This window comes from Macaca mulatta, chromosome 19 (genome assembly GCF_049350105.2).
Source record: "Macaca mulatta isolate MMU2019108-1 chromosome 19, T2T-MMU8v2.0, whole genome shotgun sequence".
Classification (NCBI taxonomy): Eukaryota; Metazoa; Chordata; class Mammalia; order Primates; family Cercopithecidae; genus Macaca; species Macaca mulatta.
In genome coordinates, this window is record NC_133424.1 from 63,828,938 (window position 1) to 63,855,631 (window position 26,694).

Genomic DNA, 26,694 nt, shown 5'->3' on the forward strand with positions numbered 1-26,694 from the left:
TCTAAGTTGTAGGACAGCAGGTCTGTATGGAGACAGAAGGCCAGCGTGGCCAGGCCACGGGGCAGGATCAGAGGTTAGGAAACAGGCTGCAGTGGCCACCTGGTGTGGAGCAAGGAACACGGGCCTGATTCTCTAAGCGACGGGAACAAACAACAACTCCAGGCTGCCTGGGAAGTAATAGTTTTGGGGCGATGGTTCTGGCAGCCTGAAGTTTGGGATGAGAGATGGAGGCAGGGAGGAGGTGAGGCAGGCTCTGTGGTCAGTAGAGGTGGGGAAGGAAGATGAGCAGAGGACAAGTTAGTTTTACTTTTAGAAAGAAGGTTGGTGGCTGGGCGCAGCGGCTCATGCCTGTAATCCCAGCACTTTGGGAGTGCCGAGGCAGGCAGATCACCTGAGGTCAGGAGTTCAAGACCTGCCTGACTAACATGGCACAACCCCGTCTCTACTAAAAATACAAAAATTAGCTGCAGGTCGTGGTGTGCACCTGTAATCCCAGCTACTTGGGAGGCTGAGGCAGGAGAATCGCTTCAACTTGGGAGGAGGAGGTTGCAGTGAGCCAAGACTGCACCATTGCACTCCAGCCTGGGTAACAAGAGTGAAACTCCATCTCAAAAACAAACAAAACAGACAAACAAAGAAGGTTGAATGGGACATAATGATTTCCTGGATCTGGGATATGAAGGGGGAGAACAGGAGAGAAGAGAACTCCCAGGAGACGAGGGAGGAGTGGGTTTGGTGGAATGCCGAGGAGCTCAGCCTGGACTTTCTGAGTGGACATGCACAAGAGAAGATTCCCAAGCCACTCACCCAGGAGACGGTACCCATAATGGGGTCTTCATCATCCATTTTTTCTGGTCTCCCAGCTGCTTGCTTCCTGCGGACTTTCACTCTAAGGAAAGAAACCAGTACAGTGCAGCTGGGACCACCCAGGTACAGGTTTGCAGGCTGCCCCATCCCGTGTTAAGATGGTGAAAATGACAGTGAAGATATCCAGGCCCTGGAACTGAACTCGGAGACCTTCCTGACATGGGAATGAGGGCTCCATCCTCCTGGATAACCAGGGGTTTGGTCAGGGCGCCATGGACTGAATTTCCATCATATAGACCCCCTCTTACACACAAAACCATGGTAGGAATGGTCATAGCAGTGTTATGCATCATAGCCAAGAAGCAGAGGCAACCCAAATGCCCATCAATGGCTGAACAGACAAATCAAATGTGTTTCATTTATACAATGGAATATTATTTGGAAACAAAATGGAATAAAGTATCGATGCGTGCTACAACATGGATGAACCTTGAAAACATTATGCTGAGTGAAAGAAGTCAGCCACAAAGGACCACATATCGCATGCTTCCATTCACACAAAGTACAGCTGCAGCTTCAGGGCAGACAAATCCACAGAGACAGAGAATAGGTTAGGGCTGGGGGAAAGAAGCGGGAGTGATAGCTAAGGGGTGCAACGTTTCTTTAGGTCTTGGTTTTTCACTTTAGGCTAATGAAACAGTTCTATAATTGATTTTGGTGACAGATGCACAACTCTGTCAATATACTTAAAGCCATTGACTCGTACACTTTCAGTGGATGAATTGTACAAAGTGTGTATCTCAATAAAGCTATTAGAAGAAAGAAAGAAAGAAAGAAAGAAAGAAAGAAAGAAAGAAAGAAAGAAAGAGAGAGAGAGAGAAAGGAAGGAAGGAAGAGAGGAAGGAAGGAAGGAAAGAAGGAAGGAAGGAAGAGAGAGAGAGAAAGAAAGAAAGAAAGAAAGAAAGAAAGAAAGAAAGAAAGAAAGAAAGAAAGAAAGAAAGAAAGAAAGAAAGAAAGAAACACCTCTCTGGATCTACTCAGTTCTGCTTTTGGTTTGGTTTGGTTTTTCTTTTAAGACAGGGTCTTTCGCTCTGTGGCCCAGGATGGAGTGCAGTGGCACAATCCCGGCTCACTGCAGCCTCAACCTCTATGATCAAGCTATCCTCCTGCCTCGGACTCCTGAGCATCTGAAGCTACAAGCACACTTTACCACCTCTGGCCTTAGCTCTGCATTTCTGACATTCAGTCTCTCCTACTCCCTACAAACACCAACCTGTACCTTCCCTGGGACCAAGACTTACATTAAAAAGAAGATGAGGCACAGACAGATACAGAGCAGGGCCATGACACCAGCACCACCAAGGGCTGCAGGAACCACTCCTGTCCTGAGGTTCAGTCTCCCTGCAGAAAAGAGGGGCATGCAATAACTCACTCTCAGCACTCAGACTCTTCTCCTCCCACCTGCTGGGCAACTTGCTCCAGGGCCCTGCTCAGACAGGAGATGTAGAACCCTGTCCTCCCCACCGCCAGTCCAGCCTCTCTCTCCTACCATCCATCACTCTGGGATCCATGCCCCTCCCCTCAGTCCTCTGCCCTCTGCAATACGCCCCCTGACCTTGCAGCAGCACGACAGAGCCGCTCTGGGACCCATAGGTGTTCCAGCCCTTGCAGCTGACTTTGAGGACAGAGGTGAGCCCACCGTGGAGGATCAGGGAGCTGTTGGCCCAGGGCCCGGCTGAGCTGGGGTTGACCTTGAATGAGCCCTGGCTGCTGTTCCCCTCCAGTGGCTTCTCCCCAAGCCACCAGCACAGGGAGGGAGCCGGCCAGGCTCGAAAGGAGCAGCTGCAGTGCAGACTCTCAGCCTCCCAGGAGCAGGAGGGGCCCAGAAGCTGTGGGAGGGCTGTGGGGAGGGAGGACAGGACTCAGCAGGGAGCCTCTTCCCTCTTTAATACCGTACAGTTCCTGCTCCAGCTGCCCCCACACTCACAGTAAACTGAGAGATTCAGAAAAATGTGCAGGGAGCCCAGCGGGTGCTGAGCGTGGCAGGTAAAGACTCCTTCTTTTGCAAACTCTACTCGAGGAAGCTCCAATATCCCAGTATCGGCGATGGGGGTGGCATTCGGGGCAGAGGATGCCTGGAACCAGCTCAGGTGTGCAGGGGGGTTGCTGGGAGCTTCACAGAGCAGCCGCAGAGCCTGGCCCTCCAGGACCAGAAGCGTCGAGGTGTTGTGCAGGATCTCTAGGGCTTTGGGGAGAGAGAGATGGGGTCAGGGAGGCTGACAGTCCCTATTCTTCCCTCCTTCCCAGGATCCAGATGACATCTCCCTCTCCTCCCCTGGCCATGCTGGCTTGGTTCCATCCCGGTTCAAACGCTGGGCCTTTGCACACTCAGGAAACTGACCAAAACTGTCTGAGTCTCATGTCTCCAGAGGAGGCTCAATATCTCACTGGTACATGCCTGGACTGTGGTGGAAAGAGGACAGAGAGCCCTCCTGTGGCATTGGGAAATACAGTCCCATAGTGTGGCAGGACATAAGACTGAGAACGCAGGAGTGGAAGGGTGAGAGGAGAAGAACCACAGAGCTAGGCTGACTGAGATAAGAGGGACATGGATTGGTCCTTGGTGACTGTGGGAAGAACCAGACCACAGGAGGCATGGGAGATGGGAGGGGTCTAAAGTCTGTTCACCGCTTTGAGCAGAGTGCATGAGTGTGCACCTGTGTGCGTGTGCGCGTGTATGTGCATGTGTGCGAGTGTGGGTGTATGTGCATGTGTGCGTGTGTGGTGTATGTGCATGTGTGCGTGTGCATGTGTATGTGCGTGTGTATGTGCATGTGTGCGTGCATGGTGTATGTGCATGTGTGCATGTGCGAGTGTATGTGCATGTGTGCGTCAATGGTGTATGTGCATGTGTGCGTGTGCGTGTGTATGTGCATGTGTGCATGTGCGAGTGTATGTGCATGTGTGCATACGTGGTGTATGTGCATGTGTGCGTGTGCATGTGCATGTGAGTGTGTATGTGCATGTGTGCATGCATGGTGTGTGTGCATGTGTGCATGTTCGAGTGTATGTGCATGTGTGCATGTGCATGTGTATGTGCGTGTGTATGTGCATGTGTGCATGTGCGGGTGTATGTGCATGTGTGCGTGTGTGGTGTATGTGCGTGTGTGTGTGTGTGCGCACGCATGGGTGGTGTGTGTGCAAGTGAGCGTGTGCATGTGTATGTGCGTGTGTGCATGTGCATGTGTGCATGTGAGTGTGTGCATGTGCATGTGCGTGTGTGCGTGTGAGTGTGTGTGTGTGCATGTGCGTGTGCACGTGCGTGTGTGCGTGTGTGCATGTGTGCATCTATGTGTATGCATGTGAGTGTGTGTGTGCGTGTGCGTGTGTGCATGTGAGTGTGTGCGTGTGCATGTGCATGTGTGCATGTGAGTGTGTGCGTGTGTGCATGTGAGTGTGTGCGTGTGCATGTGCGTGTGTGCATGTGAGTGTGTGCGTGTGTGCATGTGAGTGTGTGCATGTGCGTGTGTGCATGTGAGTGTGTGCATGTGCATGTTCGTGTGCATGTGCATGTCTGCATGTGAGTGTGTGCATGTGTATGTGCGTGTGTGCATGTGAGTGTGTGCGTGTGTATGTGCGTGTGTGCATGTGTGCCTGCACATGGGGCTCACAGAAGGTGGAAGCCAGAAGACAGTAATTCTCATTCTTGCTTTTCCCAAATCTGATTCCATTCAAGCTCTGATTCTCTACATCTGCTCAGACAGACCCAGAGGCAGGTCCCAGCTTCAGAGAGGAGAAGGTCTTTCCTACCTGTGCCATTCCTGAAGATGGTGATGTTCTGTGGAGCATCTGGGATAAAAAGATATAACCTTGGCTTCAGCAGTGAGGAGTGAGATGGGCATGGGCCCAGGAGGTACCCAAAGAGGAGCCACAGAAACTCACCAAGTGGGGAAGGCTGTCCTGGCTCACTCCCTCCCAGATCCCAAGGCTCAGATCCACGCACAAGGCTTCTCAAGTTATTGTTTTATTTCTCTCTTACACACACACACACACAAACACACACACACACACAAACCCTTTAATCCCACTGCCCTTGGGGACCCAGCTGTGTCCCCAGCACCACTCACAGGAGACGTTGAGCTGGACAGTTCTCTCCGTGGTCACCTGAGCTCCTTGGCGTTTCACATGACAGGTGAGGTTGGTGCCATGGTCCTCGGGCCTCGGGGTGAGGGTGAGCTCTGAGGAGCCAGTGGTTTCGGGGTCCAGAGGGCTGAGGACATCCCCCGTCCAGGAGAATGTGAGAGGTCGTCCCACTTCACAGGATCCTGGAAGGCTGCAGCTCAGCCTTGTGGGGCGGCCGGACTCCAGAGGCTCCAGAAAGTGGACGTCGGGTTTCTCTGTCAGGGCTGAGGAGGAGACAGGGAGATACCTGGGCCCCAGGGGCTTGAAGACGTACGGTGTGACCCCGAGAGTGGCCAGGCCTCAGGCCCCGACCTGCCCCAAGTCCTACACCTCCTCCAACCTCCCCTGTCCAAGTCGTGTCCCTGTTCTCACACGGGGGTCTCCACGTCCCAGGGTCCTCTCCAAGGGCCCCCGCCATACCTGTCACCTCCAAGTTCAGCTTATTCTGAAGGTAGGTATATTTTACATTCCTTCCTCTCTCCACGCGGAAATAATAGTTTCCCGTGTCCCCCATTCTGGCATCTCCGATGCTCAAGGAGCAGTTCTTCTTCCAGACGTCCCCAAGGAGGTGGAATCTGCCCTGGGTCTCTGACTTCACTTCTCTGCCTGGGTTGTTTGTGGCCACAGGCTCACCAAGGTATGGGCTCTCCCCTTTCGGAAACCAGTAGACGTAGAGTGGGGGAGGGGAGTACCAGAAATTCCCGGGGTAAGAGAAGGAGCAGGGCACGAGGACACACAGACCCTCCTGCACCGTCACCGACTTCTGCACTTGCAGCTCGTACCCTGGCTCCTCCTGCAGGGACCCTGGGGGGGCACAGAGGCTCAGCTGCAGTTCCAGCCCCACCTTCTCACCCCCGTACCTGTCCCTCCTCCCTCGGCTCACTCACCCCCCCACAGCAGGGGCAGCAGCAGCAGGGCCAGCATGTCTCCATCCGCCAGGGCCCCAGCCCGGTCCCAGGTCCCTCTGTCAGGGAAGGAAATGCCCCAAATGTGGGGTGGGGCTGAAGAAGCCCCAACAGGAAGCCGGAGGGTGAGTGAGAACTGCGGCTGTAGACAGAAGGAGAACTTGGGCATCACGTGCTGTCGGGGTGAGGCGGGGGCTGGGAAGCCATCCTGCTCCCACCCGCACTGGACGCGGCAGGTGAAGATACTGAGGCCGCCAGACGATGCGAGGCTTGTCCAGCTGGGGATCTGGAGGTGATCACCCCTCAAATGATGTTTTAGTCATGAGTGAGATCCTCAGGGGGGTGAATGCAGAAATAAAAGAGAAACGAGGGCTTGTCCTGGTGATGAGGTGAGATGTCAGAACCACCCTCCACCCAAAAACCATGAAACATTCTGGGAATACATAATTTTAAATTTGATTTTAAATGTTTAAAATGACCAGGCACGGTAACTCATGCCTCTAATCCCAACACTTTGGGACGCTGAGGTGGAAGGATTATTTGAGCCCAGGAGTCTGAGACCAGCCTGGGCAACATAGCAAGACCCCATCCCTAGAAAAAATAAAAGCTATTAGCTGGTGTGGTGACACACCTATAGTCTCAGCTCCTCTGGAGCACTGAAATAGGAGGATTCCTTGAGCCCAGGAGTTTGAGGTTGCTGTGAGCCATGATTGCACCACAGCATTCCAACCTGGGCAACAGAGTGAAACCTTGCAAAAAAAAAAAAAAAGAAGTTCAAAAGTGCTGGAAAAAAATTTTTCTTTGACCCAAATTGAGTGGAGGGTCAGAACATGAGAGAGCTGAAGCACTCTTATGTTAAAAAGATTCTTGGGACACAGCACAGTCCAGTTTGGGTCTTGATGGACCGGAGGGTCTTGTAGGATGGCGGTGAAACACAAGGCCCTGCTAAAGCCTCATCCTGTTAAGGAGCTACAGAAGCAAATTTGCCACCATCAGGCTAATGAAGCTCAATCTTCAATGCCCTCCCTTCCAGGGCCCACTTTCCAGATGCCCAGAAGGGGCCCAAGCAATGTGAGGAAATAACCTGCATTGTTACTGCTCATTTATGAAATAAATTTCATAATCGTTTCCCACAATTTAACAATGACCTTAACAAATGGTCACATTCTGATTAATGTGTTGTGAGAATAAAGACAGTTTCTTAAGCTATCAATGATCAAAACAAATGTCAACCTCCCATGCCCGAAGAAATACCGACTTCTCTTTCTAGTCTATCTATAAAAATTATATTATAAAATTATTCTCCAATATTGGCCAGGTGTGGTGGTTCACATCTGTAATCCCAAGCACTTTGGGAGGTTGAGGCGGTGGATCACCTGAGGTCAGGAGTTCAAGACCAGCCTGGTCAACATGGTGAAACTTCATCTCTACTAAAAGTACAAAAATTAGCCAGGCGTGGTGGTGCACACCTATAGTCCCAGCTACTCCAGAGGCTGAGGCAGGAGAATCACTTGAACCCAGGAGGCAGAGGTTGAAGTGAGCCAAGATCACGGCACAGCACTCCAGCCTGGGTGACCGAGCAAGACTCTGTCTCAAAAAAAAAAAAAAAAAAAAAAAAAAAATCTCCATTATGAAGGCAATCAAAGAAATCACTCAAAAACACAGGAAAAAAGTATGCAGGTATAGCAGACAGGTAGACTATACTATTAATAAAAATAGTATGCCATTTTTCTGAGTTGTCTCATATTTTGGCATTTTAGATTTTGTGATTTGATGTGTTTTCTCAGTCCAAAAATCATCCCATGTGTGCCAAATTTTGTATTTTTGTATTTTTTTCCTAAAGAGTCACAAAGACTCTCTTTTTAACCGTACTTTTGTCCTTGGGACTGCCTTGTCCAACTGTAGCAAGAATCCTGCTAAGTCAGTTTTGCAAGACTCTTGATATCTGATCACCTTCACTATCTGATCAAATTCCCTAGCCCTCACTCTTGCTCTCTGATCATGCTGGCCTGCTTTCAGCAAGAATCCTGTTAAGTCAGTTTAGAAAGAATCCCGGTATCTTCAGCATCTCCTCTTAGTAGTTTTCCATCCACTGACATACACACCCAGCCTCCCTCACCTGCTGCACCGTGTTTCTTGGCTATAAAACCCCCTTGTCTTTGCTGTATTCCGAGTTGAACCTGATCTCTCTACATTATTGCACTAGTCTTTTTTTTAATTGATTTCTGTTTGGTTTTTTTTTTGACAGGGTCTCACTGTGTTGTCCAGGCTGGAGTACAGTGGTGCAACCTTGGCTCACTGCAACTTCCCCTTCCCAGGTACAAGTAATTTTTCTCTCTCAGCTTCCTGAGTAGCTGGGAGTACAGGCGCGTGCCACCATGCCCTGCTTATTTTGTATTTTTAGTAAAGATGGGGGTTTCACCATGTTGGTCAGGCTGGTCTCGAATGCCTGACCTCAGGTAATCTGCCCAGTTTGCCTCCCAAAGTGCTGGGATTACAGGTATAAGCCACCGTGCCTGGCCTGCACTAGTCTTGATACCTGTCTCAGTCATCCTGAATAGCCGATGTTAACAGGTGTCAGAATAATTTTTTCTTTTTTCTTTTTGTTATTGCAAATTCTGAACCTTATTTCTCATTTGAACTGTGAAAGTAATTCATCATACCGGCTAGTAGTATCTAAAGATAAAGACTCGATTATGTAGGAACATGGCATTTTTATCTTTATATTAAAATCTTTATATTAAATTCCCTCTGCTAAAATACATAGTATGGTTTCTGTTTTCACATCAGCCCTTAACTAATTAAATCTCAAGAGATGAATGAATGAGCATTGGGTGATTTCAAATCCCTTTATGATATAATTCATAGCCAACTAGAAATTCCCTTTAAAGAATTTCCCAAACAAGATACAAGGTGTCTTCAGCAAACATCATACACCTAATGAAGTAGCTTCAGGTCCTAGCATAAGAAAGCAATAAAAATAAGTAAAAAGTACAGCAATTACAATGAAATTTTAACAGAGGTCTTTATCAATGACATGATTGCATATATAGAAAAATCCAAAATAGATACAGATACATTTGAAGCCTTAATAAAATATTTACAAGACTGCCAGAGATTAATCAAATTACAAAATCAGTTGTCTTTCCACATCAGAGTAATAAACAAAAGTGGAATTTTATAAAAGATGCCTTTGACAAAATCTTCAAAAATTGTTATAATTTTTGAATATATAGAATATATCTATTACAGATGTATCTAACAAAAATATATATATGTCCCCTCTATGGAGGAAATTATAAATCTGTATTGAAGAACATTAAAGATGTAAATAGGCTGGGCACAGTGGCTCACGCCTGTAATGCCAACACTTTGGGAGGCCGAGGCATGTGAATCACCTGAGGTCAGGAGTTCGAGACCAGCCTGGCCAACCTGGTGAAACCCCGTCTCTACTAAAAATACAAAAATTAGCTGGGCGTGGTGGCAAGCGCGCCTGTAGTCCTGGCTACTCGAGAGGCCAAGGTAGGAGAATCACTTGAACCTGGGAGACGGAGGTTGCAATGAGTCAAGATTGCACTATTGCACTCCAGCTTGGGCGACAGAGCGAGACTCCTTCTCAAAAAAAAAAAAAAAAAAAAAAGGGTAAATAAATTGAAAAAGAGGCCATGTTGATGAGTTTGAGAACAATATTCTTCTCAAATACTGTACAAATGTCAATTTTACCCAACAATCTACAGCGTCAAAGGAATATGTCATACAATCTCCCAGGTGATTTTTGTGCAACTTGATAACTCTATTGTAAAATTTACACTGAAGTAGAATTGTTCAAGTATGATCAAGACAACCATGAAGAACAATGAATGGTTTTGCAAGATAAAAAGATGTATTACAACATTATAGAAAATATGACCATTTCAGGCTGGGCACAGTGGCTCACGTCTGTAATCTCAGCACTTTAGAAGGCTGAGGCAGATGGATCACTTAACGTCAGGAGTTTGAGAGCAGCCTGACCAACATGGTGAAACCCTGTTTCCTTTTCTAAAAAATAACAAAAATTAGCTGGGCATTGTGGCATGCGCCTGTAATTTCAGCTGCTTGGGAGGCTGAGGCACAAGAATTGCTTGAACCCAGGAGGTGGAGGTTGCAGTGAGCTGAGATTGTGCCACTGCATTCCACCCAGGGTGACAGAGTGAGACTGTCTCAAATTTTAAAAAGTTTGAGAAAATAGGCCCATTTCAATGGTTCACACTTGTAATACCAGCACTATGGGAGACCGAGGCAGGAGGATTACTTGAGTCCAGGAATTCAAGAGCAGCCTGGGCATCATGGTGACACCCCATCTGTACAAAACACACAAAAATTAGCTGGGCATGGTGGCTCATGCCTGTAGTCTCAGCTACTTGGGAGGCTGAGGCAGGAGGATCGCTTGAGCCCAGGAGGTGGAGGTTGCAGTGAGACAAGATTGCACCACTGCACTCCATCCAAGGTGACAGAGTGACAGAGTGAGACCTTGTCTGAAAAAATAAAAAATAAAAAAAGACCATTATGTATTGACTAAGTAGAACAAAACTGAGTACCTGGAAATAGACCTCGACCACAGGAAACATCATGTGTGATAGAGGAAGTGGCAAATGATAATTTTTTCTTTTTATTTATTTTGGTTTTTATTTATTTGATTTTTTTTTTTTTGAGACAGTGTCTCTGTCACGCAGGAAGGAGTACAATGGTGTGATCAGAGCTCACCACAGTCTGAATTTCTCTGGGTTCAGGCAATCCTCCCATCTCAGCCTCCTGAGTAGCTGGGACTACAGGAATGCACCACTACTCTTGGCTAATTTTTTAATTTTTTGTAGAGACAAGGTCTCACTATGTTGCCCAGGCTGGTCTCGAACCTCTGGGCTCAAGCAGTCCTCCCACCTTGACCTCCCAAAGTGTTGGGATTACAGGCACGAGCCACTGTGCCTGGCCAACTTTTCAAAAAATGCGTGGGCAAAACTTAATGCAATCAAGTTTGCAATAAGTTTGCAATGAAATTTGACCCCCAGCTCATGCATAAAAGTCAAGTACAGGTAGCTTGAAGACCTAAATATGACAGAGAAAACAATAGGGCTGTTAGAAAATAATATAGCAGGAAATCACTATGAACTTGAGGTAGGAAAGGATTTCTGAGCAAAACATAAATAATGCTATTTATTTATTTTTATCATTTATTTATTTACTTATTTATTATTTTTGAGATGGAGTCTTGCTTTGTCACCCAGGCTGGAGTGCAGTGGCGCGATTTCGGCTCACTGCAACCTCCGCCTCCTGGGTTCAAGCGATTCTCCTGCCTCAGCCTCCCGAGTAGCTGGGATTACAAGTACGCGCCACTACACCCAGCTAATTTTTGAATTTGTAGTAGAGTTGGGGTTTCACCATGTTGGTCAGGATGATCTTGATCTCCTGACCTCGTGATCTGCCCACCTCAGCCTCCCAAATTGCTAGGATTACAGATGTGAGCCACTATGCCCGGCCAATAACACTATTTATAAAAAGAAAGATTGAAAACTTGACCCCTGGCCCAGACCCTGAGCTCTACCTCTCTGAGGTCTTGCCTCCACAGGACCTGCACATCCAAAGGTCTTGTCTCCCCAGGACCCTGACATCCTACCCCAGCTCCCACAAGCCATGCTAAGGAGGCTGGTTCTCTCCATGCTTCTCTAGCTTCCAAAGGGGAAAACTGAAGGGCACCTGCAGAGCACCTGAAGGCCAGAAGTAAAGGTGACCACTGAGACAAGGAGTGAGGTAGCAGTGATGGGTCTCAGGTCCCTGAGAGGGGAAGGCAGCACCTTTTTGAGAGAAGGTAATGGGTGGTTCCTCTCCGTTGGGTTCCAGGGTCCCTTCTGAGTGATGAGTAACAAGAGATTTCATCCTAACTCCAGGGTGTGGCCTCACCCTGGTCTCCACCTCTTGTTGCTCACTCTTGGAGAATTTGTGCCCCTGTCACTCTCACAGTGACTCCTTAGGTAAAAGGTATCTGTTATACCACATCCTCTTAAGATATATCTCCCACTAACTCCCATCTGGAATCCCCCAGTTCTCAGAGAAAAGCTATTGTCCTGGGAGCAACTGAGGAGGTGACATTGATCTTGGGAATTAATATTTTTTATTTTCGCCCTCTGCTTTGTGATCACTAAAGCACAGTTACCACGTGCCTGGCTACAGTGAGTTTTAGGATTCCAGGATTCCAGGTGTAGGAGAATGTACAGAACATTAGGTCACTTGTTTCCTTGGGTGAGAGACGGAGATACCTGCAGTGCCAGCCCCAAACCCCACCTGGTCCTCTCTGGCATTTGTCCCACTCCACACTAGAGGCATCTCTCAAGCTGGAGATTCCAGATCTTGCCCAGGGACAGCTTCATTCCCCCAACCCCCATCCTCTGTGCTGTCTATTAAGACAAGAAACAGTTGGGGTGAGGGAAGAGGAAATTGCAACCAGAAGCCACAAGATATAGACAGAAGGGCAGAAAAGGAAATTTCCCCACAAACTCTACCAGGAAAGCTGGGCCCTAAGGGCAAGGAGGAGGCCAGGCTGGCCCACCTCAGGGGCACAATGCCCATCCTAATAAAAGTAAAGTAACACAAAATACAGAATTGGGTGAAAGAAGGAAAAAAGGAATTGGGGTAAAGAAATAAGCATTTTCCCATTCAAGAAGGGCTACGGAATTTGCCTTGAGACAGGAGTGTGTATATAGTTTATCACTACTTTGTTTTCAAATCAAACTGGTGATAGTATTTTTACTGAGGTGAAATTCAGACGACAAAATTACTAGTGGTAATTTTGGATGTATACACTTTTGAAGGATGAGGTGAAGAGGAAGTTAAAATGGTGCTGGATAAAAAAAGGAACATGAACATTAAGGCTCCCCCTTATGGAGGATAGAGAAAGCATTTTTTAAAGTTCTGGATTCAGTGGCAATGAGATGAGGATTTGGGGGATGACCTCTTGGACTCAACAACATGGTGATAGGACACAAAATCCAGTGAAAGACTTTCTGTGGTGGGGATGAATGGTGAATTTCTGCAACACGATGTCTAGCATCCAATTTAACCTACTTCTTATCCTGAAGGGCCATTCCTTTCTGCTGCTCCCAAACCTTGAATGAAAAGTGCTACCCAAAATATATGTGTACAAAGTGCTGGGAAAGGCAGGAAAGAAGTCTTTGTTCTCATGTTTGGGGAAGGGATACCAGCTTGCATATGTCAATCACCCATCACCCTCAGGAACTCTCCCACATATTGTGGTTAAGTTGGCAGCTTTGGATTCTCTGTGATTATTAAGCATGAGAGATCCAGTTACTTTCTGGGGATCTTAAAATCTGAACAGGATGCAAGATTTGGGAACTACTGGTTCGTACCATCAAAACTTAAATCTGCTCTTAAACTCTTGGAAGATATCAGCCTGGTACAGTACAATTTTAACAAATTCAAAGCAGGAGAGGAGGAGCTGAGAACAAAGTTACAACCTGAGACTGAGTTGATGGTATGATAAAGTGAGGCAGGAATTATGTGAAGGCAATTATGAAGGACTCCAATTAGGAGAGGTGTGGACTGAGAGAACACTCTGGTAGCTATGAAGTCTTTACTTTTGATTGGGCACCCATTGGATAGATATATTTAGCTTGCATTTCTATTATGTTTGACTGAAAGCATTGACCAAAAAATGTTTTATTTTGGTAAAATAATGCATAACACAAATTTTAATATTTTAACCATTTTTAAGTGTATGGTTCAGTGGCATTGAATATATCCATCTTGTTGTACAACTATCACAACCATCCATCTCCAGAACTTTTTCATCTTTCCAAACTGAATCTGTGTACTCATTAAACACTGACTCTCTATTTCCTCCTCACCCCAGCCCTTGGCAAGTGTCATTCTACTTTCTGTATCTATGCATTTGACTACTCTAGGTATCTCATATAAGTAGACTCATATGACATTTGTCCTTTTCTGTCTGGTTTATTTCACCTAGCATAATGTCTTCAAAGTCATCCATGTTAAAACGTTTGTTAGAACTGCATTCTGTTCTAAAGCTGAATAAGATTTTATTTGACACATGCTACGTTTCATTTATCCATGTATCCACTGATAAACATTTATGTTGCTTCCATGTTTTGGCTATTATCAATAATGCTGCTGTGAACCTTGGTGTACAAATATCAGACCCCCTGCTTTCAATTCTTGGGGGTGTCTACTCAGAAGTGGAATTGTGGAATTGCTGAATTACATAGCAATTATATGCTTTGTTTTTTGAGGAATTTTCATAACATCTTCCATAGTGACTGCACCATTTTACATCCCACCAGCAATGCACAAGGGTTTCAATTTCTCCAACTCTCCACCAATATTTGTTATTATCTGGTTTTGTTTTGTTTTTTAATAGTGGTCATTCTAATGTGTAGAAGTGGTATCTTCTAATGGTTTTGATTTGCATTCCTGTAATTATTACTGTTTATAGAATTGTATAAGTCTTTATGCGTTGGAAATTATACATTTATTTTCAATATTTCAATATTGAGAAGTATTAAAATAATATGAACTTACTCAACTTACCTTTCAAAATTGGGAGATATGGCACTCTCCTTATGACAGTGATTAACTGGAGATGAACAGGAACTGCCTCTTTTACTTTGCCACACTTTCTATTTTGTACTGTAGTGGTCCAAGCTGTCTCTTCCAACAAAGTTACCCAAACAATAAAGAGGCGGAAGACATAGGATGGAAAAGATAAATTGTTTTAGTCCATTTGGGCTGCTATAACAAAATACCTTAGGCTGGGTGATTTATAAACAACAGAAATTTATTTTTCATAGTTCCAGAGGCTGAGAAGTCCAAGGTCAAGGTGCCAGTGGATTCAGTGTCTGGAGAGAATTCTCTGCTTCCCATATAGTATCTTTTTGTGGTATCCTCACATGGCAGAAGAGGAAAACACACTTCCTTCTATTTCTTTTATGAGGACACTAGTCCCATTCATGAGGATGGCACCTTTATGGGTCAATCACTTCCCAAAAGGCCCCAACCTCCCTTAATACCATCATCTTGAGGTTTAAGATTTCAACATATAAATTTTGGGAAGACACACATTTCTATTGTAGCATAAATAGAGTATATCAAGAGTGAAAGCATATAGAAAACAAGTAAATATTGCACTCTCTTTGCTACGTACACTTAGAGAACTTAAAAGAAAAATACCTGAGGTGTATAAAATTTAAATTCATGAAAAAGAATGAAGAAATTATAAAAGCAGCAAGACACAGGCAGATATTATCTTAGATGGAACCACAATAAGAAACTGATGACTGAATTGTCATGAGAAACTCACCGCCCTCCAAAGTGGAATGACATCTCCAAAAGGTTAAAAGAAAAATGCAAAGCTAGAATTCTACATTTTGGAAAATTATCCTTCAAAACGAAAGAGAAGGAGTAGTGTTTTTATTATGAAGGAGTAAGCTCCTAGCAGAGTGAACCCACCACAACAAAACAAAATGAACAAAAAACAATCCTTACAAGTTATAAGCTTTGAATGGGGAAAAAAAGCTACTTGGAAAATGGGATAAAAGAAAATAGATTCTAGATGGGAGTCAAAATTTGGGGAAGGGGACCAACAAGGAATAAATAGCTCTATTCCAATGTTAGGCCAGAGCTACAATGCAGAAATGGGCTGCTAAAATTCTAATAGAACTTCCATCTTTCTGGACTGAGAAACAAGGGATGAAGCCAGGGCAATTAGGAACACTGAAACATGAGGTGAGAATTCTGAAAAGGAGAGAGCTAGAGGAAAGGAACTCCCGCTTCTGAGTATAAATGCTCCCATGTCTCTGACTGACCTAAGAACCATGTATGTGTAGGGCATACCACAAGCACTGCAGGTAAAGATGACAGAATTGCTATGAGACTTGAGCTGTCACCCATCACAGGCAAGAAATAGTCTGCAAATTGACTTGAACCAAATTATTTGCCTGCTTTAAAAAATACTCTTTAAAGTAATGTAACTTGTTGCAGAGTCTCCACAATGTAACCTTAAGAACATTTAGGATCCAATCCAAAGCTACTCAACATATGAAAACACGGGAACATAGGACCTACCTGAATGTAACAACACACAGAAAAGGGGAAAAGTGAAAGACAATACACAGAGGCCAATGCTGAGATGACCAAGTGATAGAAACAACAGACCAGGACTTTAAAGCAGCTACTATAACTATGCTCAAGGAGATAAAGGAAAACATAGTCATAACGAATAAAGACATAGGAAATCTAAGTGGTGATATAGAACATATTTGTTTTAAAAGAGCGAATGAAAATTTTGAAACTGAAAACTGCAATACAGTATCTCAAATTTTAAAGGAAATGGATAACTGAAGAAAGATCTAGTGAATGTGAAGATAGATCAATGAAAATTATTCAACCTGAAAAAAAAGAGAAAAAATATTAAAACTAATAGGAAACAGAGATCCAGGGACATGTGAGACAATACAATACGTCTAACTATTTGTAATTGGAGTCCTGAAGGAAGAGGAAAGACAGAATGGAACAGACAAAAATATTTGAATAAAATGTCCAAAACATCCTAAATTTGGTAGAGACATGAAAGAAACCAAAGATTTAAAGCAATCCCTCATAAAAGTAATATCCAGCCCCAACAAAATGGATGAAGAAGTACTCAGTCTCATTAGTAAGTGGGTAAACTTAAGTTCAAAACACTAGTAAAATACTATTACACACTCTCCAAATTGGAAAACTTTTAGATGTCTGAAGATGTCAGGTGCTGGTAAAGAGTGGAACACTGAAAGACAAAAATTGTTCCCATCACCATCTAATAAATTGAAGATATTCATGTGCAATGAGGATGCTGCTCATCAGACCTGATATCTGATCCTCTTGGCAAATAGGCTGTCTGTGGGAGAGGAAGGAACTGGTTCTGGGTTAAGGGTCATTCCTGTGCAACACTAGAGGTCCCTAGCTTCTCTTCCTTCTGGAGCCAGATTCATAGACAGAATCTCAGAGCAAAGAAGATATTTATTGTCTGAGTCCTGGGAGAGGGGATTGGAGGCCCAGGATGTGAGAAGTGGCAGGACAAGCAGTGGATCGGGATCGGGATGGTAAAGAAATCTGAGCCTGAGGGCATTTGGGGCAGTGAGTCAGTGAGGCTGGGAAATCCTCTTGGTAACATCCCCAGTTGACTCCCTGTGTCCTGAGGAAGACAGGAGTTTATCCTGGCCTCCAAAGCTCTTCCCATCTTGGAAAGTCTCAGCATCTGCAGTGAACACAGAGCTGTGGTTGTAGGGGAGGGTCTGGACTCCCTAGGAATGAAAGAGCTATGCCAGCTGGTGTAGAACAACGGAAGGCTATAGATTAGAAGAAAGATGACTCCCAAAGAGATTTCTCACCCCAGCAAAGTTAGTACCCAAGGTCAGGAGCCCTCCTGCTGCCCCCTCAGAGACAGAGTAAAGATGTGGAAGTAGGGGAGGGACAGGGAGGAATTGGTGCCAAGATCAAATCTCCACCCACACTACTCAAAGCCCACCTAGGACCCAGGTGATCTGCAACCAGCTCCTAACATTTACCCTGCCCTGAGAGCAGGGGATGTGCTTCCAGCATGGGGCAGCTCCAGGATATTCTAGTCTAAATGAACTTAACCAGATCCTTCTGGCCTTTTCCTGCTGCCCTGACCTAAGCTGAAAACCGAGGACTCTGCTGCTTAGTGACATGTCCATTCCCCAGCCAACAGGTTTTTCCTCTCCCAGGGCTTGGAAGTCCTGCGACGACAGTGACTCACAGGCCATGCTCAACAGGGTGGTTCTCTCTGCGGTTGCCTCAGCTCGAGGAAATGGCACCTGAACAGTTAGGCTGTTTCTGATCTCCTGGAGAACCAAAGTGAAGGTGAGCATCAAAGTACAGGGCATCTCAGGCCCCCAGGTGGAGAGGATAGGTGTCATTCAAGAGAAATTGAGGGTCATGTTCTCACCACAGTTTCTGGCTGGTTACTCTCCATAGCATGAATAGCAGAGGGTCCTCTTGAAGCTGGGCTTTGATGCCTCCTCCAGTCCCCATCTTCTTGCTGTCTCCTTGAGAAGACTTGTACCTGTCAGTCTCACAGCAAGGCTTTTACGTCCCAGGGTACATCTCATATGAGAACTCCAAATACCTCTCAGTTCCACCTACTTCAACAACCTGAGAGATTCTAGTTCTCAGGGAACTGTTGATTTGAGGGTCTCTAAGAAGTTAGAATCAACTTGGACTTTATTTTGTATATTTGGATCTAGAGTCATTTATAACCACTAGAAAAAAAAGATTGAATTAGCTGCTCACGTTTATTAGAGGTTTGTCCCAGACCATTAGCTTAATTGCAGTCAGTCTTGGAATTCCAGGTGTAGGAGATGGCATGGAGTACGAGGTCACACAGACCCTCCTATTCCATGAAAGAATCTACACCTCTTCTACAGGAGAGACAGAGACCACCAGCAGCTCCAACTCAATCTCCACTTGCATTCCTCACCCCCATTCTCTGCCCCCCATTCCACTCAATAGTAAGAACTTATTGTCAAATGATAGTAAGAAAATATTAAAAATAATCAGATATGTGAAATATACAACTGGTGACTTTCAACGAAGTGACAATAATGATGAAGATGATATAACAAAAGAAACTGTAAATCAGAAGACAATAGAGTGATATCTTTAACCTATCATCCAGATGTCCATACCCAGACAAAGAATTCTTCAAAAATTAAATTAAAATAATATTTCATGTTAAAAAAAAAAACCTAACACAGTTGAACTCCAGTAGACTTGCAGTATAAACAAAAGTTCTTCAGTCTAAAAAGAAATAATTTTTGATAGAAGTCCTGAATTTCATGAGCGAATCATAACTATGTAGGTAATTTTTAACAGTTGTCATTGTTGAAATCAAACTATAATGTTCTATGAAGTTGATAACATTTATAGGTGTAAAATATAGGATAATAACAAAAATGGTGGGAGGAATGGTATGTGTATCTGAAGATATAGTTGTTCGTATTATTCAAGAGATAAAAATACTGATGCAAGAAAGATTGCAATATGTCAAGGATGCATATTTTAATAACTAGGCAACTATAAAAGAAAGTAATAAAGGGCAAATAAAAATTAAGAGGAGAAGACTGGGCACAGTGGTTCATGCCTGTAATCCCAGTACTTTGGGAGGCTGAGGTGGGTGGATCATGAGGTCAGGAGTTCATTAGAGAACAGCCTGACCAACATGGTGAAACCCTGTCTCTACTAAAAAATACAAAAATTAGCCAGGTGTGGTGGCCCTCACCTGTAATCCCAGCTACTCAGGAGGCTGAGGCAGGAGAATCACTTGAACCTGGGAGGTGGAGGTTGCAGTGAGCCAAGATCACGCCACTGCACTCCAACCTGGCGACAGAGCGTGACTCCATCTCAAAAAAAAAAAAAAGTGACTTTTATGGTATGCAAATTATATCTCAATAGAGCTGTTAAAAAAACCACAGTCGATATGGCCAGTTACAGTGGCTCATGCCTGTAATCCCCAGCACTTTGGGATACTAAGGCGGAGGGTTCACTTGAGCCCAAGAATTCAAGGTTACAGTGAGCTATGCACGCCAACCTGAGCTACAGAGCAAAACCTTGTCTCAGAAACAAAGAAATCACAGTAAATAAATTGAAACAGAATACTAAAATATGTTTGAATAATCCCAAAACAGGGCAGGAAAATGGTAGAAATAAATAAATTAAATAAATAATAAAAAAGAAAAATAGTAGTAAAAAAATGGTACACCTAAATTCAAGCATATCAATAATAACATTAAATGCAAATACTCTAAAAAATTTAGAGATTGTCAAAATGAGTTAAAATTAAAAGTGTGACCCATATATATGCTTTCAAAAATGTTCACCTCAAATATAATGAGGTGAGGTTAGGACTTAAAGGATGTGAAAATGCATACTATGCAAACACTAGTCAAAAGAAAACTGGAATGGCCGTGTTAATAGCAGACAAAATACACTTAAGAGCAAAGAAAATTACGAAGAACAAAAAGTGATGTTACATAATGTAAAACAGTTGATTCAGTCAACCATGGTGGCTCATGCCTGTAATCTCAGCACTTTGGGAGGCCGAGGCAGGTGGGTCACCTGAAGTGAGGAGTTCATGACCAGCCTGACTAACATGGTGAAACCTCGTCTCTACTAAGTACAAAAAAATTAGCCACGCGTGGTGGTCCATGCCTGTAATCCGAGCTACTTGGGAGGCTGAGACAGGAGAATCGCTTGTACCTGGGAGGCGGAGTTTGCAGTGAGCCAAGATCGCGCCATTGCACTCCAGCCTGGACAACAAAAGTGAAACTCCGTCTCAAAAAAAAAAAAAAATTTTTTTAAGTTGATTCTTTAAGAAGACATAAGAATTCTTAATATGTATGCACCTAACGACAGAGTTTCAAAATACATGATGCAAAACTGATTAAACTGAAAGGAGAAACTGAAAAATCCAACATTATGATCAGAGACTCCAACATTCCTCTCTCAGTAATAGACCGAGCTAGTAGACAAAAAAGTTACTGGATATAAAAGTGAACACCATCAAGCAACTATGTCTAATTGCCATTTAACATTCGTCCCATAACAGGGCAATACACATTCTTTCCAAGCACACAGGGAGCATTCACCAAGATAGACCAGTGTCACAAGACAAACTTAACCAATGTAAAAGACTCTCACCGTGGGTGAAAGTGAAAATTAGTTCAGCCATTGTGGAAGACAGTGTGGCGATTCCTCAAAGACCTAAACACAGAAATACCATTCGACTCAGCATTCCCATTACTGGGTATATACTCAAAGGAATATAAATCATTCTGTTACAAAGACACATGCACACATATGTTCACTGCAGCACTATTAACAATAGCAATGGCATGGAATCAACCTAAACACCTATCAATGGTAGATTGGATAGAGAAAATGTGGTACATATACATGGTGGAATACTATGCAGCCATAAAAAGGAATGAGATTATGTCCTTTGCAGGGACATGGGTGGAGCTGGAGACCATTATCCTCAGCAAACTAACACAGGAACAGAAAACCAAATACCATATGTTCTCATTTATAAGTGGGAGCTAAATGACGAGAACACATGGATACATAGAGGTGAACAACACACACTGGGGCCTTTCAAAGGGTGGAAGGTGGGAGGAGGGAGAGGATCCGGAAAATGACTAATGGGTACTAGGCTTAATATCTGGGTGATGCAATAATCTGTACAAAAAACTCCTATGACACTTTACCTATGTAACAAACCTGTACTTGTACCCCCTGAACTTAAAAATTTAAAAAAAAATCATATCAAGCATGTGTATTTATTAAAATGGAACTAAAAAAGAAATTAGTAACAATGTGTTTAAAAATAAAAAACCAGTAAAATCTGTAATCACTTAGAAATTAAACAACACACTTCTAAACAATCCATGGATTAAAAAAAATCTCAGGGGAAAGAAGGAAATATTTTGAACTAATATAAAAATACAACATAACAAAATTTTTGTGGTGCAGCAAAAGTGATGATTAAAGGGAAAATGCAGAACTAGTGGATACAGAAGGCTGACTGCACGATATTCAAAGCAAAAAAACCCACCAAAACCAAAAATGAGCTGTTGATGATACGTGTAACAACATGGATAAACCAGGAAAACCATACTGAAAATGAAAGCAGACCCTAAAGCATATATAATGTTTGATTCCAGCTATATGGTGCACAGAACCTGACAATGTAGATGGATATAGACAGAAGGAGAATCACTTGAACCAGGGAGGCGGAGGTTGCAGTGAGCTGAGATTTTGCCATTGCACTCCAGCCTGAGCAACAAGACAGAAACTCTGTCTCAAAAAAAAAAAAAAAAACAAAAGACATAATTTTTGTCTACAAACTCTCACAGAGGCATTAAAGAGTAAAATCGATTACGTTGTATTGTTTCATAAAAGTTTTACTTATTTTATAATAATTGTATTGTATAATAATCACAGTGAGGTAGAGTTTTAACTGGAAAACAAATGCTGCCTGTCTGTGCCTATATGGATAAGGAAGTTGAGGAGACCAGAAATTCAAGTGTTAAGAAGGTAACTTTTGGCAGCCAGGCACAGTGGCTCCTGCCTGTAATCCCAGCACTTTGGAAGGCCAACGCAGTGGATTGCTTGAGGTCAGGAGTTCGAGACCAGCCTGGCCAACATGGTAAAACCCCATCTCCACTAACATGCAAAAAAAAAAAAAAAAAATTGGTCGGGCACGGTGGCTCACGCCTGTAATCCCAGCACTTTGGGAGGCCAAAGCGGGTGGATCACAAGGTCAGGAGATTGAGACCATCCTGGCTAATACGGTGAAACCCCATCTCTACTAAAAATACAAAAAATTAGCCAGGTGTGGTGGTGGGCGCCTGTATTCCCAGCTACTGGGGAGGCTGAGGCAGGAGAATGGCGTGAACCCAGGAGGCAGAACTTGCAGTGAGCCGAGATCGCGCCACTGCACTCCAGCCTGGGCGACAGAGCAAGACTCCATCTCAAAAAAAAAAAAAAAAAACTGGGTGTGGTGGCAGGTACCTGTAATCCCAGCTACTAGGTAGGCTGAGGCAGGAGAATTGCTTGAACCCCAGATGTGGAGGTTGCAGTGAACGGAGGTTGTGTCATTGCACACAGCCTGGGCAACAGAGCGAGACTCTGTCTAAAAAAATAAAAAAATAAAAAAGGTTAGTTTTGAGTATTGGGGGTATAAGACCGAAAGTATGTTCCCTTCACAGGGCTGGAGATGGAGGATGGAGAGGGAAGAGAACGGGGGTTGGGGAGGGGATGGGGTGCAGATAGGGATGCAGGTGTGGTAGGGCAAAACTCACAAGCAGAGGGGGATAAGTAGATGGGGTATGGGGCAGAAAGGAAAAGCGGGGTAGTCAGTGGGATGTCAGCCTCCAGAAAAGCTGACAGCCATGTCCTGCATCTGTCCCACAGGGCTGCGTGTCCACACCTCGGTTCTGTCTTGAGCAGGAGGCGCTCAGCCTGGCCTCTCATCCCTACTCCCCTGGGGGCCTCCACACCTGCAGAGCCAACACGGGCCTCAGATCAGCACCAGCCACTTCAGTTCTGATTCCAGGTGGGGCAGCACAGCTCAGCCCCACCTGGAACTCAGGAGCTTCCTGGAGACAGGCAGGCCTGCTCACCTGGTATAGTAGATCCAGGTGAGGCCGTAGGTGAGGAGGAAGCCAGTCCCCATGAGAGCCCCCCTGATCAGGGTGAGGACGAGGGGCCAGGAGCCCTCCTGTTTCTCGGTTACACATATGCAGGAAGAGGAGCTTCCTGGGGGAAAGGAGAAGAAGGTAAAGTGCTGTTCCCAGGCCTCAGTCCCTCCCACCAACCTGAATACCTCACCAGGCTGTCCACCCTCAGCACCTGTCCTGCAACTCACTCTGCACAGAAAGGATGAAGGACAGGTGCTGGGAGCCCAGCGGGTGCTGAACCCGGCAGGTGAATTCCCCTCCCTCTCTAGCCCCTATGTTGGGCAGCTCCAGGATCCCAGACACTGAGGTCTGGGAGGGATTCAGGGCTTTTCCGTCCCGGAACCAGCTCAGTGAGGCAGGGGGGTTGCTGTCAACTGTGCAGGTCAGGAACAGGGACTGGCCCTCCACGATGGGCACTGACATGCCATTGCTCAGGATCCGCAGGGCTGGGAAAGAGATGCACAGCCAGGTGAGGGGAGCTGGGAGGCCCAAGTCTCCCTCACTCCTCCCACTGAGCTGTAAGAAGAAAGTTAAGACTGTGGTGAGTGCTGAGAATGGACTAGTCACGCATGAAGGGGTGAGGACTTGGTGATCAGGTCAGGCTATCAGAAAGAAGGTCGCTGAGCTGAGAAAAGATGGATGAGGAGGAGTTCTCACGTTAAGGAGAAGTGGATGGGCAGCTCAGGGGCAGATGTGCCAAGAACTGAGAGAAGAAGACGAGGAAAGAGGCTCCTATATCTGCAACCTGGCAGGGAGGACCCAGACCTCCCAAGACACAATAATGGAGGTAGAAGAAGCAGGCTTAGATCTTTTGGAGCCTTGGGTGCCAGGTTGAGGGCCTTGGGCTTTATCCTGGAAAGCAGTAGGCGGCTATGAGCAAGGGAAACAGAGTAAGCACTGGATCTAGAAAGATCCTGCTGGAGCCAAGTAGGTCCGGGACTGGAGGGAAGTGGGATGGGAGGCAGGGAGGTTGGGAGGAGGCTGGGACAATGGGCCAGGGTTGAGCACGAGACTTGAGCTGGGCCTGGAACCAAGGGGATGAAGAGGGAAGTGATAATTGGTGAAGTAAACGTGTCAAGACTTGTGGACTCACGGAGCAGCTGATGAGAAAGGGTGCTGTCTAGAGCGATGTTCAGAACAGCCCTGGGATCAACAGGGAAGGAGGAGCTGAGAAGCATCCGAGGGAGGTGGCTAAATGTGCAGATCTGTGCCTCAGAGAAAGGGCTGGATATAAAGTTGTGGGAGGCATCAGGACAGGGTCAAGGAGAGATGGGATCACTCAGGAATGTGGAGGGGAAGAACAGGATTCTGGGACAAAGCTATGGGAGGTGGGAAAGTCGAAGGCTCCCGAAAAGGGTGATCAGATAGAGATGAAGCAGGGCATGCATCAGAGGACATGGGGGCAGGCAGAAATTCAAGAAAAGGGAACAGCGTGTCCTGAGTACTCAAACTCATCGAGACAGAAAAGTGGAATGGTGACTGCCTGGTGGCAGGAGGGGGAAGTGGAAAGTCACTGTTTAGTGAGTACAAAGTTTCAATTTTGCAAGATAAAAGGAGCTCTGCAGTTTGGTTTCGCAACAATGTGAACACACGTAACACTGCTGAACTATACTCTTTAAAATGGCTGAGATGACAAATTCTGTGCTATGTGAATTTTCTCACAATGAAAAAATAAATTTGAAACAGGGAGCAGAGAAAAGGGAGAAGCCAAAAGCAATACTAGGTTTGTTCGTGCAAGATCTTAGTGACCGGGATTAGGGGGGGCTGGGAGCAGGAGGGACCCAGACCCAGGGTCTTAGGGGTGAGGGAGGCTCTCCTCTCCCAGTGCTGAACCCTGAGCTGATAGAAGGCTCCCATCACAGCCCCAGAGGGAAGAGGATCTTTCCTACCTGTGCCTGTGCCATTTCTGAAGAAGATGCTGATGGCGAGGTTCTGGGGAGCATCTGGGATAGAAAGATACAGCCCCAGCTTCAGAGGTGACAAGTGGGAGGGGCGTGGGCCTGGGAGGTACCCAAGGAGGGCCCACAGAAACCCACCAGCTGGGGATGGCTGTCCTTCCTGCACCACACACGAATTTTCCCTGGTTATCATTCTCTTTCTCTCTCTCTCTCTCTTCTACACACATACACACACACACACACACACACACACACACACCCCTTACTCCCACTGCCCGTGGGGACCCAGCTGTGTCCCCAGCACCACTCACAGGAGACATTGAGCTGGACAGTTCTCTCCGTGGTCACCTGAGCTCCTTGGCGTTTCACATGACAGGTGAGGTTGGTGCCATGGTCCTCGGGCCTCGGGGTGAGGGTGAGCTCCGAGGAGCCGGTGGTTTCGGGGTCCAGGGGACTGAGGGCATCCCCTGTCCAGGAGAATGTGAGAGGTCGTCCCGCTTCACAGGATCCTGGAAGGCTGCAGCTCAGCCTTGTGAGGCGGCCGGACTCCAGAGGCTCCAGAAAGTGGACGTCGGGTTTCTCTGTCAGGGCTGAGGAGGAGACAGGGAGATACCTGGGCCCCAGGGGCTTGAAGACGTACGGTGTGACCCCGAGAGTGGCCAGGCCTCAGGCCCCGACCTGCCCCAAGTCCTACACCTCCTCCAACCTCCCCTGTCCAAGTCGTGTCCCTGTTCTCACACGGGGGTCTCCACGTCCCAGGGTCCTCTCCAAGGGCCCCCGCCATACCTGTCACCTCCAAGTTCAGCTTATTATGAAGGTAGGTATATTTTACATTCCTTCCTTTCTCCACGCGGAAAGAATAGTTTCCCGTGTCCCCCATTCTGGCATCTCCGATGCTCAAGGAGCAGTTCTTCTTCCAGACGTCCCCAAGGAGGTGGAATCTGCCCTGGGTCTCTGACTTCACTTCTCTGTCTGGGTTGTTTGTGGCCACAGGCTCACCATAGTATAGGCTCTCCTCGTCCCGGAACCAGTAGACGTAGAGTGGGGAAGGGGAGTACCAGGAATTCCCGGGGTAAGAGAAGGAGCAGGGCACGAGGACGCACAGACCCTCCTGCACCGTCACCGACTCCTGCACTTGCAGCTCGTACCCTGGCTTCTCCTGCAGGGACCCTGGGGGGCACAGAGGCTCAGCTGCAGTTCCAGCCCCACCTTCTCACCCCCGTACCTGTCCCTCCTCCCTCAGCTCACTCACCCCCCCACAGCAGGGGCAGCAGCAGCAGGGGCAGCATGTCTCCATCCGCCAGGGCCCCAGCCCGGTCCCAGGTCCCTCTGTCAGGGAAGGAAATGCTCCAAATGTGGGGTGGGGCTGAGGAAGCCCCGACAGGAAGCCGGAGGGTGAGTGAGAACTGCGGCTGTAGACAGAAGGAGAACTTGGGCATCACGTGCTGTCGGGGTGAGGCCGGGGCTGGGAGGCCATCCTGCTCCCACTCCCACTGGACGCCGCAGGTGAAGATACTGACGCCCCCCGAGGGGCTTGTCCAGACTTGTAAATCTAGACTCCTGAGGTCACCAGGTCCCATAGCTGCAGCACTTTCCTTATGC

The 26,694-nt window shown here is 46.1% G+C and overlaps 1 protein-coding gene across 21 annotated transcripts in view; it reads right to left on the reverse strand.

The window, feature by feature from the left end:
* The window catches only part of SIGLEC14 (sialic acid binding Ig like lectin 14), a 37,531-nt gene extending 11,082 nt beyond the window's left edge, over positions 1-26,449 (reverse strand). The window contains exons 1-13 of one of the 21 annotated variants that reach the window (XR_013408791.1): positions 26,345-26,449; positions 25,879-26,262; positions 25,404-25,682; positions 25,084-25,137; positions 23,383-23,640; positions 23,138-23,273; positions 22,945-23,014; positions 22,527-22,647; positions 20,655-20,717; positions 19,237-19,357; positions 17,905-18,004; positions 17,716-17,800; positions 16,940-17,193 (exon numbers count right to left, since the gene is read on the reverse strand). Coding sequence is in view for 18 of the 21 variants with exons in the window: in NM_001109886.1 (NP_001103356.1) it covers positions 808-889; positions 2,109-2,208; positions 2,423-2,707; positions 2,795-3,052; positions 4,618-4,656; positions 4,935-5,213; positions 5,410-5,589; position 26,057; positions 26,060-26,262; positions 26,345-26,381 (1,464 nt within the window). In the remaining 3 variants the exon portion in view is untranslated. 21 annotated transcript variants of the gene reach the window in all.
* Between the last annotated feature and the right edge of the window lie 245 nt (positions 26,450-26,694).